Below are 13,448 nucleotides of genomic sequence, written 5' to 3' on the forward strand. Positions count from 1 at the left end.
TGGAAAAGAAAAAAACCTTTATTGAAAGGTGAATTATAATCTTGGGTGTATCCCCCACTGTTTGGCATCAACCAGGACAGAGTAGAGATAAGTATAAAAACCAAGCCACAACAAGCAGTAATGAAATTTCTGCACACATTCATATTTCTGGACAGCAGTAGAATTCTGACATGGTAATGAAACTTACCAGTAACATTTGATGCATCTATTTAACAAAAAATAGATTCTGAAAGGTAACACACTCACGTAGGATTCATCTGTTAATACAAAACTAACCTTGATTGTTACAACTCCACTTGTGTTACACAAAACGTGGGGTTTGTTTTTTTTCCATAGCAGTAAATATGTAGGATATTTAGAATTCTAATATAATGCAAAAGTGAGAAAGAGGCATCGTGGCTTCTCTGCAGCAGAGCTCATCACACAAATTCCTTTTTTACAACTCACAACATCAAAACCTAGAGCATTCAAGATCCAGTCTTCAAAGAACTATCTGCAAAGTGGTTTTAGTAGGAGCTACCTTCCTCATTCTTCAGGTTTTATATATTACACTAAAAATCAGTGACAAATTCTGCAAGTAACCAAAATAACATTCTTTGAAATAAATCTGTTTCTCTCCTGCTATCCCCTTCAGAATATTCAGATTTATACTAATTTGTGTAACAACAGAAAATCCTTCAGTATTATTCCATTTTCCAAAGTACATTAACAGTCCTCTGATATGAAGCTCAAGGTCACCATGCAAGTCAATCAAATGCCCTTCAGCCCTTTCTTCCTTGTTTTGGGTTTGTTGGTTTTGGTTTTTTGTTGGGTTTTGGTTTTTTTCTGCTGTGTTGCCCAGTTACAGAACCTTACTGGTGGAGAGTATGGCAAAGTAGTGATCATGTGCTCTGCATTCTTGATATTTTCCACTGCTTAGTTCATCATAATAAAGTTAGATTTGCAATGAGCTTAAAAGGAGGAAAAAAAAAAAAAAAAGAAAAAAGAAAGCGTTCAGTACATTACTCCGATCTATCAGTTTGCACGTGGATTTCTGCATTACGTGAATAATTACGATTTTAGGGTCTGGAGAGATGTTTTTGTTTTAGGATAGGAGTGTATTATGACAGACTATTGCCTTCCTATCCTTTCCTTACTACAGTGCTAGTTCTCAAAAAGCAGTATTTGTCTCCAAGTTCCTCACTACTACCCAGAGATTCTTGATTAAAGGAAAATTGCTAAAAACCAGGCCCTTAACAGGGAAGTTATCTGTGAAAATATCTGGCAGACATTCCTATTTTTAGCAATCCTCCTCCTAAACATTATTTGCAAGTCGTAACAAATACAAATGGAAGCAGGTATGCAAAGAATAAATGCGACTTACCTATAAACTCAGTGACAGGGTCATGTTCGCCTTCTGTTTTAATAGTACCTGCAATACTTTCATTCTCCAAGATTGGAAGAAAAAGCTGTACAAAGTCTGAGGTATATGGAGGAGCAATCACATCAAGCACCTGAAACAGCAGACAGAAATAGATTATTATTCCAGTTAGAGGGGTAGTTGGGACAATATTTAATTCATAGTACTAGTCTTGAAAGGATACAAGTAATTGCACTTAAGACCTCTTGTTCTCCATACAAGTAGTTAATTATGTATCCTTGTGGTACTCTATCCAGTACCTTAATACTTTCAGAAGTCAGGAGTCAGTAGGACTAAGTCACATCCTAGTGAATACTGATATTACATACATTGCCCAGAATCTGATCTCATATCTTGAAACGTTTTTGAATCTGAGGCGAGCTGATTTAATATCCAAACACATACAACTGATATTAAAGTTTATTTCTATATGTTAGTAAACACAATTTTTGCTGCTGACCTCTGTAACAAAGTATCTGATGAGAGAGATATCGGTATCTAGCTTCTCCAGGCATTTGCGGATATAGCTGACAACAGGTAGAACATATCCTCGACTGAGTAAGTGCACCATTCTATCCAAGAGAGTCTTCTTCAATTCCAGCTGACAGTGTGGGGAGGGAAGAACCAACAGATTAGAACTTCCTCTCAAACATGTGCAGTTTTTATTGCTCATTCATATTGATTCAATATCTGCTATGTTACATTTTAACCATGACCATATTCCTAAATTAAACTATTAAAACTGCTGTGACACCAAAAGCTATCATCTTGAATAAGCGTAACTAATATGAAGGAACACAAATACTGAATCCTTTGAGAGTCACCTGCTCCATTACATCAAGCTGCGAATGTTCTGTTTCAAAGAGCTTGACAAGAAGTTGTAGAACTTGGGGATGAAGCAGCTGATGGCATGTACTGATCTGAAACAAGACAGGAAAGTTAGATCCTCAGAACTTCAACTTTAACACCACCAGTCTTTATTAGACAAGTTTACAGTGATGTTCAGTGCCAGATGTACATTCTTTTAGAAAAGTATTCCACCATTTCTTTCTTTGATGCACTAAGTTTTCCTAGCATAAATAATACTGAGCTGACAAGACCAAATAATTAACTCTGAACAGAAACAGATTCATCTCTATATTTACTGACTTACTGCAAATGATAGGCATTCAGTGAATTGGACGTACTTCCAGTTACAAGCATCAAAACCGTTCTTACTCTCCAGCAAGGTTTTATATACGCTTTTACCTCATCCAATAATGCCAGATGAACTGGAGTGTGATCAGTCTGCAGTTGGAAGTATCGTGGTTCTGACACTGTCCAATCCACCCATTTTAATACACCCATTGCCACCACTGGGAACCTACAGAAAAAGAGATCGCTTCAGCACAGGAGCATTAAAAAAAACAACGCAAAAAAACCAAACCACAACCAAACAAAAAAAAACCCAAACCAAAAAAAACCACCTCCCAGTAAATTTAAAAAAAATAAATTATCTTTCAGTATATTCTAATGGTTGCTAGAGTTTCAGTTTAACTGACAGCAGAATTCATAAAGCTTGAAGTTTTGCTTGAAAAGTTGTCAGCACAACAAGAGTAGTTTTTGTCAAAAAAGGGGGCGGAGGGGATGGGGAAAGATAGGCTGCAGGAAAATTCTTTCTACAGAGACACTCCCTGCTCAGCACAAAATACAAAAAACAAAAATTAGGCAACAAAATTCACATACACTCCAAGTTTGTTCCAGTTTATTCACTATCTGTTATTTCATACTTTTAAAAGGAGAAAAAAGGACACATCTATTGCTAGGAAAGCTTTATTAGGAAGACAATGTAATCTATCATCTTTTTCCAGTGGCAGAGAAAAGCATGTTCTGTGACACAAGGACAAGTTGTCAGCGAAAGCCAGAATTTATGTCCTCATGAGAGACATTCCAAAGAGTCAGATGTACAATTCTGAAAGCTGCTTTCAGACCACATCTTCATGTATTCTACAATGAGGATGTCCTCACAGAGCAGCCCAGAAAGACATTTCCCTTTAGCAGTACCACCTCTCCTAAATAATACTTTCCTTCCAACAACTGAGGCTCAGGACCAGTCTCTCTGCTCACCTGATGCACTGGTAGAGAGTGCTCAGTTCTGCAACCAACTCTGATGCTCCTTTGTTCTCATTGCAACACAGATTGTGAACAGTTTCAATGGCTTTTGAAGTTGACTTGAGTTCATCCTTGTTTATGCTGACTCTCTTGTTCTGAAAAATTGCAAAGTTTGTATGCAAGAGTTGTGAATATACTGGATGTCTTTGGTTATTTAAAGAAAGGAATTGTAACCTGCAATAAGCCTAAGATTACATTATGTTTCTCAAAATTTAGACTAAAATACAAGTTTCAGAAGAACTAATCATCAATGAGCTGAAGTACAAGGTTGTTTGCTTTATTTAATTCCCTAAGAATGACTTTATCCACTTCATCGAATTAAATTCCTCTTCCTCTGAAAATGCAGGTACATACGGTTCTAGTAGCACAGAACTGCTACTGATAACCTTTGGGAGGAGGTGGGGAAAAGAGCAAAAATACTCAGTGCACTCAGACTTTTATAGTACTATTTGATCATCAGGATCTACATTTTTTAGTCATTTCAATTAAAACCAGAAGCATGTCATATTAAAATAAGTAAATCAAGCTGAATACATTATTTTAAACTGTGCAGCTGAACTACCATACATTTTCTTCAGCACAGTCAGGCCACTGTAACTAAGGAAAATGTTATTCACAGAACTGAACATCACCTTTTTCCACATCTCTACTACACTAGCTGCATATGCCAGTATGTGAATATATTTATGTTTGTGGTCCTGGTTGATCTTAGCACCTGGCTTAAACAATGACTGCATGAAGAGGTCCAGAAAGGCAGGTACTCGAATCTGTGAAGAAAATGAATGGTTTATTAGAGCCTGGGAATTATGAGAGGTGACTAAAAGTACAGTCTTTGCATCTGATACACCTTGCATAGAAAGAGCTATAACACATACGCTCTTGGAAGTAGGTTAGATAGTTTTCTGAAGACACCAAACTTTTGACAGAAAGACAAAAAAAAAAAAAAAACAAACCAAAAAAACAAAAAAACCCAAAAACAACAGACTTACAGACTATATTGCTGAAGTACCTAAATGCCACCATTTGTTACCAGGACCCATGTTAGAATGAGGCAGTGAGAAATGTGAAACATACCATTGAGGCCTGCTTATAACAAATTGCAAAACTGGGTGGGTTTTTTTGGTTTGGGTTGGTTTTGGGGTTTTTTTGTTAAGAGAAGTTAATTAATTCCTTGCCATCTTTACCTCCTATTGAGAAGTTCTTTAATTAATTTAATTGTATGTAAAAAGACAACTTGGAATGATTTAAAAAAAAAAAAAAATCAATCAAGTAGCTAATGCAAAACAGAATACAAGCAGTAGTTTCACATTTAGACAGTACTTAAAATTATAGAGGGATGAGTCTGAGTGCTAACTTCTACTTTGTGTCGATACAACACTTTGCACAACAAGACCTCATATTTCTGAGTGCTACTGTACTAGAATTAAGTTTCAGAGATTCTAAAAAGATAACTACTAACCAGTTCTACTGGAGGTGGGTCCATGCTTGTAAACATTTTGAACAGGACAGTGATATCTGCTGGATTCAGAGCTCCTTTGGACAACATCGCACCAAGAGCCTGACACGCTCGAGGATAGGAGGCTGCAGTACCCAGTGCTAAAGTGATCTGACTAGCATCATGGCCTCTAGATGAAGAGCAAACATACACAGCAACTTATTTTCTTAATTTGGACATTTTAGTTTTAGCCTCACTGAGTCAATAGGGCACATCCTATGGAATGTAATGCCTTAAGGCAGAACCCCTTATCCTGGGTAATTATAGAAATAGGCCTGTATCTCCCTTGTTCGTTTCTAAAATGTTCGTAGAATAATAAAATATATATATTTTAATAGACAGAAACTTAAATTCTTTGCTTTTCTGATTTCAGGTCTCCCAGTACAGGACATTGAATTTTTCTGTTGTTCTACGAATTAAAGCTTGCTACAAGAACTGCTCTGTTGCAGCTAAGGATTCTTCTTTTGCTGGTAAAAAGTAATCAAGAAAGAGCAAAAGACAGCAGTTTACAAATTCCAATGACTTACATTTCACTAATAATGTAACTCCCACTTACTTCTCATGAGCGTATCGCTGAACCTCCTGAGCAATCCGTCTGACAGCTGACCCTCCTTGCTCTTCTTGAGCTAATATGGACATCATAGACTGAGCAAAAAGATAAGTGTGTTCTCCATGGCACACCATCTTCTGTGAAAGCACACATCAAAAATCTTACCAGTCAACAAGAAACACACAAGTATGCTTCTGTGATTACATTGCCATAATAGCAAAGACTTCACTGAAATCTACTAATCAAAACAACCCCCCCCAAACCCACAAACAACTAAACAAGAAAACCAAAAATCCAACAGCCAAGAGAAAGCACAGAAAAGCATAGTATCGCTATGCATTGATACCATGCAAGAAGAAATGACTAAATTGACAACTTCATTTCTTAAAATGCCAAAACTGAGAGGAAATTCTATCCTACTTACACTCAGTACTTTCTCTGCAATATTTAAAAAGTAAGAGAAGTACAAAGCCATCCGAAAGTCATTATGCTATTTCACGACACAGAACATATGCTGGGTTGATTCAGGTGGCAACTTTCACACTGACGTGGATGATAAAAAGAATGATTTTCATTTGCCAAGGGACTGACTAAACTGATCTTTAGATCTTGCATTAAATGTGAAAGACAACAGTTCTACCTTCACCTTTTTACAATCCATTTAATAGATAGAAGAAGTGTCACATAAGCAACCCAAGGAATTCTTTGTCACAGAATGATCAAAAAGCATAAATTTCTGTTTTTTAACTCAGATATACCTTCTCTTCATAAGATTTTGTAAGACTTGATAAGATGTCAAGATTCTCTACAATCCTGCAATGACTTGTGTATCCTAACTGGCAAGGAAAACACTATTTTCTTTCCACATAAAAAGGAAAAAAAACTTACAGCAAACTCAGGGAGGTTTTTTTCAAGGTTTTCTTCTCCACCATCTAAAATTGTTGCCAGAGATGTACGCAGGACTCTGGAAAATACTTCTAATTGCTGACATGCTGTTGAAACACTTGTTATTTCCCCCTGATATCCAGCATCAGATATAAGCTATAAAAACAAAAACATCACAGAAAACTTGTATTATTTATTTATATTTCAGATATCCTAACAAGTCTAGAAGAACACACAGAATGTAAGATTTGCCTCTGCATATGCTTACTGGAATTCACATTCATCTTTTAGACTACAGAAAAGGAAGCCAATAAAGACGTAGCAAAAAGAAAGTTAACCATAACGATATAAAAATATTTCAGAGCGCAGCAAGATACAACATTCTTTCCCTGTCACAGAAACACACAAAACTGACTGAAATGTTCCCCTGCACCAGAAATCCAGAATTTTCAAATACAGATCAAAGGAAAAAAAAACCCCAAACAATAAAACAAGCCAAACCCAACCAAACAAAACCCCTCAAAAAGCAGTACTGCAAACTGGGAAACTACACTTACTGCTTTTAACCTGTAACACAATTCCTCCCACCAATGTGTACTTGTACTGTTCTGATATTTGAATAAGCAGTAATAGCAGGAATATATAAAGGACACAGGCAAGACCACACCCAATATCCGATGCTAGAACAGTTAATCCTTTATGGATATTCTCATTTATCAGACTTGAGTATACTACCTTCACAGTAAAATTAAGCATTAAACAGTCGGGATGGGCTTCTGCCAACTTGTAAAAGAGATCTCTCCATGTAGTATGTGCTATCATTTGCTCAAGCCAGGCTGGCGTCTGAAAAAGATTAGAGCAATAGAGAGAAATGTAAGAATATCTAGTTGTCGACATCATTAAAAGTAAGCCTTTTACCTCTCAGGAGTCCTGTGAGTTGTTATACAGAACTTTATTACAAAGGAGGATGCATTCAAAGTTTCTAAGTTCTCTAAGCCTCTGAGGACTCCAGTGAGATACAGCTGGTTTTCTGAAACTGGTTGTTTCTTAACCAAAGAGCTTTGAAGATACAGTTGCCCTTCCCCCACCATCTACTACTCCATCAGATGAAGGCGTCTATGTAGGATCCACTCATGTAGAGATAGCAACACGTTTTCCATGCACACCTCTCCTTCCTCTGTAAAGATGGAATCTGCTTTCCGAGGGTCAAAATGCTTGATAAGTAAGCTCTTTAAATGGTTTTCTACAGTCTCCTGAACTTGCACTGGCTCAACACCTGTATAGAAGGAACAAAACACTTGGCAGATGCAATCCAATCAAACATGGCAGCAACATCTTAAATTTTTCAACGAGAACAGAAACTACTCAGAAATTTATCAACACAGAGAAGATGAGAGGAGAGCCATCAGTCCTACTATCAAGCCACACTGATACAGACAGATTTACAGATTCTTGATCTTTTTTCCTAAATGCAGACTGTTTAGGATCACAGGAAGGTCACACTAGTCCTTTTCTCTTGCTCTCTTCATCAGTCATGCAAACAGCAATGCCAGTCATCTCACAAGACTGTTACTGGGCACAAAACCAAAACGCACATATCTTAAACACAAAAGGGATTATCAGGGTTGGTGCACAAACCCGCCTCACTACAGAGTAAAGTCCATCCTTTTAATATATTGGCTATCAGTAGCTTTGATAATATACTACAAAACAATACACAAAGTAGTAATAAGTAGTTGTACGTTTCTGAGACCAGAGTATAATAATTCTGATCATTTGTAAACAAAAGTTTATACTAGCTAAGGGACAAAGATACCACAAGATAATGCTGAATGTGTCTTGCAAGAAGCTGCTGAAGAATTCATAAGCAGACTGGTAATATGGAATTCTTGTCTCAGAGAATACAGGCATCTGTATGAGAACCTTCCATCTAACCACTGATCCACTGAAAGCGAATAGTAACTAGTAATAAGGTAATTGTTTTTTCAATATTAATTATATAATACTATTACAAAATATTGCTAACACCAACTATGTAATGCCCTTGTGCATGAAACAAAAAGAAACTACAGTTTATGCAGTTGTTTCAACTATATTTCCCTCTATAATACATTTTGTGGGTATTTCAAAATGTTCATCAACAGATTACTTATTCTCTGAGTGGAATAAATGTATTATTATAAAGAATGTAGTCATACACACATACAGGATGACAACTTTATAATGATCCACTTCCTGAGTATGATCAAATTTGCCACTAACAAAAGAAAGACTACAGACCCAAATCATACTGTACTACTTATCGTACCTGTTTGAATGAGCCACTCTGCCAGCAAATTTACAGTCTGTGCCACTGCAGTGTAGTTTTCAGAGAGGAGCTGGATAACATTCTCTGGAGAACCTCCTGCTTGGAAATATCTGATGGAAGGATTGGAAAAGAACTATTTGAAAGTCGTGTGAAAAATCAAAACCAACTGAACTCTAAATAAAGGGAAAACGATAGCATCATTTATACATTTTCGCACACACTTCCATACAAAGTGACAACATTACACCTACACCACACATAAGGTTACACTCACCTCTTTAACGTGTTAAATATTGACGGCTCCATTATATAGTCTGGGGTTGAAAATTTCTTCAGGCATTCTTGCTGGACTTCGGCATCGTCTTCTCCCTCCCCGTCCTCATCGTCTTGCTATTGACAAGCACAGTCAAGTCAGCCACCTCTCCTGTCCAGTTCCCCCCGCCATACTCCCACATTTAGGCTATTTTTGCCCACAGAACCTCACACACCTCGGTTCACCACAACAAGCGACCCGCTCCCCAGACAAATGCGACTACTTAACAGAGACAGCGCAAAATCAAGAGCCTTCTCGCAGCTGTTCTCCTCCTTTTTAACCTCCTCAAGCCCCAGGCCCTACCACAGGGAAGACTTCCCCGCCCGCCTTTACGCTCGGCGCTTTTCGCCTCAGCTCGGAGCCTCAGACGCGGCCCCCCCCCGCCCGCACAGCGAAGGGACCCAGGAGCTCCTCCGGGACCCCCCCCGGGGACCAGGCGGAATCCTTTGGGAGAAGCCCTCCGCTCTCCAGAGCGGCGCGGAGGGAGAGCGCTCCCCCTCACAGGCCGCTTCAGGCCCGACGCCGAGCAGCCGGCTCCCGCCGCACCACCGGGCAGCCCCGCGCCGCCGCTAAGGCGCCCGCAAGCGCTCACCGTCCCTCCGTCCGCCTCGTTCCCCCACTCCGCCGCGCTGCCTTCGAAGTAATCGGCGTCCTCCATGGCTCCTCCCGTCCCGCCCCGGGCCGAAAAAACCGCGGCGATGGCCGCAACCAGGCCGCGACCGCCCCCCCTGGGCGGAGCGGCGCGGAATGGCGGGCGCCGAGAGGGTGGAGCCGCCGCCGGGCCGGGCCGGGCCGAGGGGTGTGGGGGATCGCCGCGGCGGCCCTCGGAGCGGCGGGGCCGGCCGGTACGGGAAAGCCGTCCCCTTTCTGCCGCCTCGGGACGTTGGGGATTTCCTGCCCCAGACCGTCCCCCGCCCCGGGACGTGCTGACGGGAGCCGCCGGCGGCGCGGCCTGCGCCGGCGGAGCGGCCGTTACCTCACGCCTCGGCGCCGCTTCTCGCTGGAGCTGGCGTTGACGGGGGTGAAGCCGTTGCGTGGTGAATTATGGCTGCAACGATCCACGGACGCCAGCAGATAAAAATGAAATAGGGAAACGTAAAAGCTGGCCCCATGGCGGTGGTTCCCCAGGAGATGGAGGCTCGCTCTGTCCCAGTCCGAGCAGTTCATCCCCGGTTTGGCACTGCTGGACAGCGAGGCAGAAGACAGCGTGCAGTCAGAGGGAAAAAAAAATAAAGTCAGAGGGGAAAAAGAAGCCAATGGAAGTTTAAAAGCAAACTTCCCTACCCTGCAAAACCTCCCAAAGCCTCCCAGCGCAGCTGCAATTGGATGGGGATTGCAAGGGAAGAGGGAAAAATTGGATGAGTTGCTCTTCTGGCTGCAGTTGAGTAACAGCAGTTTCCTCGCAGGAAGGGTATTGAACGACAGCAACAAGTTGATAGTAATGATCAAATGTTATGGTAGAATTAAAAAACTAACAAGTAGGGAAAAAAAGTTAAAGAATAGGAAAGATAACTTTGGCGAAATGGAAGTGGTAAAATTTTTAGGGCCAGATTTTAGTGGTAAAGTTTTAGGACCAGCATTGGTGTAACTCTGTACCGAAAACTTGCCGGAGAATTACATTAAATAACATTTCTGCCTTTTCTCATTGCAAACAAAATATTTGGGGGTTACTTTTAGCCCAAGACAAAACCCTGAAGTCTTTGATCTAAAAAAAACCTTGATAAACCAACTGTAGTCCCTATTAATAACACTACTGGCATTACAGTTAGCAGGTTCATTTTGGGGCAGCAAAGAGGTCTGCGCTGCATGAGCCAAATTCCCCGTTTCTGAGGCTCTTAGGCCATCTGTAACCACACAGGGCAGCCTGTTACGCAGGATTTGTTCCCCTGTACACAAAGCTGGGTCCCCAGAGCAGTGGTTGTGCTAGCCTCGGGACCTTAGTACAGCCCTTCTTGGGGGTGCCGAGAAAGACAGGGTCCCGAAGGAGACCGGCTGAGCTAGGGAGCTGACTGAAGGCAACAGGCCAAGAGGGCTGCCAGCAAAGGGAGAGACTAAGAAGTTACAGGCGGATGAAGAGGGGATAAGTCTAAAATGAAAACTGATCATACAATCTGACCTTAGGCAAGGAGATAGGCATTGCTGAAATGGAGACCATGTGAGAGAAACAGAGTCCCTTTGTCTCTCGTCAGATCGACTCCTGTTCTTCAGTTGTGTAAGAGTTTAACTGTGAGAAAGGGGAGGCTGAGGGTGTGTTCTGGGATTTGGAGGGCATCCAAGAGCATTGCTGATTAATTATTTAAAAGGTCCTTTATTCTCATTCAGTTCCTAACTGAAAAATAGTAAAAAGAAATTACATAGTATTCCATGCAGTCCATGAAATCGCTTGGTAGGGAAGGCCAAAAACCCCTGTTCAGAAATAAGCTTTTGTAGGATCTTCAAGAGATGCAGTCCTTGTTCAAGCGTGGTCACTGTACCAAAGGGCTTACTGCACTTCAAATTTCAGTACAGCAAATAAACACCACCACCTGAACTGCAGCACAGTGCGAGCTGTGCTGTCATATGCTGCCCTACAGTGGTGAAGCAACCGTTTCTGAAACATTTCTTCAACATTTTTGTGAGCCCAGGATAATGTTCTTTTTGCTCTGTCAACAGAAAGGAAAAGAGACTTTTTCAGAATAAAAGGCATGGATTGAAGTAGAGGCACAACGGACACATTCTCTACCTGTGCTAGACGATTGCTCGATTGCCTGCAGTCAGGAAGACAGTAAGGTAACATTTCAATGCTTATGGAAGCACTGGCCATTTTTTACGAGGAAAGAACTGGGAGTGAAGTGACAGGCTGAGGCTGGAGGCCAATGGAAATATCCTTGAGAAAAAGTTTTTGGCTTATCTCCACTTAGTTAGCGGGCAATTTCCATCTTGTAGATGTGAAAAAATAATAGTATACTCAGAACAGACAGCATGATCAACCAGTCAAAACTCCTAAGAAAATACCAGACCTGAATTTAATCTATCCCAAACCAAGAAAGAAAAAGTATTTTCTGAGAGTCAAATAAGAAACATCTATACACCTCCAGTGCTTCATCAGCTGGTTTTTTTTTTTTTGGCTTGTAATGATGTACAGTGTTGTAAGATGTAGGACAAGTTCTCTGAAGGTGATTCCAGAGTAACTATTATGCTACCCTAACAGAAGGTTCCGAAAATTTAAAATTGGGAGAAAAAGTGAGTCCAGAACGTAACTAACATTCCAACGAAACTGGATGGGAAAACCACAAAAGCTGAGACTTTTTGAGGCTTAGGAGATCCTAGTTCTTTACAGAAGGCTCACATAAATATGCTTTGTACAACAGATGTCTTTATATAGGTGGGAGAGGCTTCCTTCCCATGACTGAAATTTGGTGTGCATCTCCTAGGTAGGATATTTGGGTCTGCGGTCTAGAGAATTTAATTGTGCTCAGAGCTTATGGCCTGAAATAGTATGTCTTAGCTTCAGTAAAGCATTTTCAGAGCAGGTAAAAGCTTTGTCTAGTGACAACAGTTGCCCTTGTAGGACTTCAGTGGTAATTATGTTATGAAACTTACTGCTTCATTGAGTAGAAAAAGGGAACAGTTCACAGCACCAACTGCCAGTGAGAGACATAGCGGTATTAGACATTAATTATACTAGTAATTTCAGAGTCTGAATCTTAAAACTGGAAATTCTTTTGTCTTTGTATCTTTTTTTCTCTTTATTTTGATTGCAGTAACAGAAAATGATTTTTTTTTTTTTTAATATATAAAGAATGAACAATACTCAAAGCATTTACTTTCAACTTTCCTTGAGGAGAAAACTAGGGACCTGTAACAGAGCCAGACATTTCCTGAATAGCCCTTTGCAGAATTGCAATATGCAAGCTTTCCCCACTTCAGGTCAATAAACAAGACGCAAAGTAAGATCAAACCCAACAGTTTCAAGGTATCATTTAAACTGTGATGAAACCCTAAATGTACCAGAAATTGATTTTGCAAACTAAACTTTTACAACTTTGAATGGAAACAATGTTGGTTGTCTTCTTGGGTTTAACTGTGTTCTCCCATATGGATTTGTGTTTTACAAAGTTTCAGTGAAATGTTCATAAATAAAAGCACTTAGATTTACCTGAATGTCCCTGAAATTTTATTATCCAGCAAATGAACGCAACAAATTTTTCCCTAAGTGGGTATTTGACTACATTTTGTGTATAAAATATTCTTGAGTCACAATTCCCACCTAATGAGATTTTGACGAGGCAGTAATGAGGCAGTGAGCATATTAAAGATAAAAATCTTGAGCCCAATAAATACACTATGAAGGCCAGCCTCAGAGAC

The 13,448-nt window shown here is 40.2% G+C and overlaps 1 protein-coding gene across 2 annotated transcripts; it reads right to left on the bottom strand.

Moving 5' to 3' along the window:
- NELFCD (negative elongation factor complex member C/D) lies at positions 1 to 9,848 on the bottom strand. 2 transcript variants are annotated; one of them, XM_030007679.2, is made up of 15 exons: positions 9,694 to 9,848; positions 9,063 to 9,178; positions 8,789 to 8,898; positions 7,647 to 7,756; positions 7,216 to 7,323; positions 6,484 to 6,636; positions 5,602 to 5,732; positions 5,010 to 5,175; positions 4,183 to 4,317; positions 3,506 to 3,645; positions 2,648 to 2,762; positions 2,224 to 2,319; positions 1,860 to 2,000; positions 1,364 to 1,493; positions 1 to 950 (listed from the first exon to the last, which is right to left on the bottom strand). In XM_030007679.2, exons 1-15 carry the CDS (start codon positions 9,757 to 9,759, stop codon positions 916 to 918), a joined length of 1,752 nt encoding a protein of 583 aa, XP_029863539.1. In that variant the 5' UTR covers positions 9,760 to 9,848; the 3' UTR covers positions 1 to 915. The 2 variants fall into 2 exon arrangements, with proteins under 2 accessions (XP_029863539.1, XP_029863538.1); XM_030007678.1 differs by lacking the exon at positions 1 to 950 and having other exon boundaries at positions 1,009 to 1,493.
- Positions 9,849 to 13,448: the final 3,600 nt, after the last annotated feature.

The sequence above is a fragment of the Aquila chrysaetos genome, chromosome 3 (assembly GCF_900496995.4).
Source record: "Aquila chrysaetos chrysaetos chromosome 3, bAquChr1.4, whole genome shotgun sequence".
Taxonomy (NCBI): Eukaryota; Metazoa; Chordata; class Aves; order Accipitriformes; family Accipitridae; genus Aquila; species Aquila chrysaetos.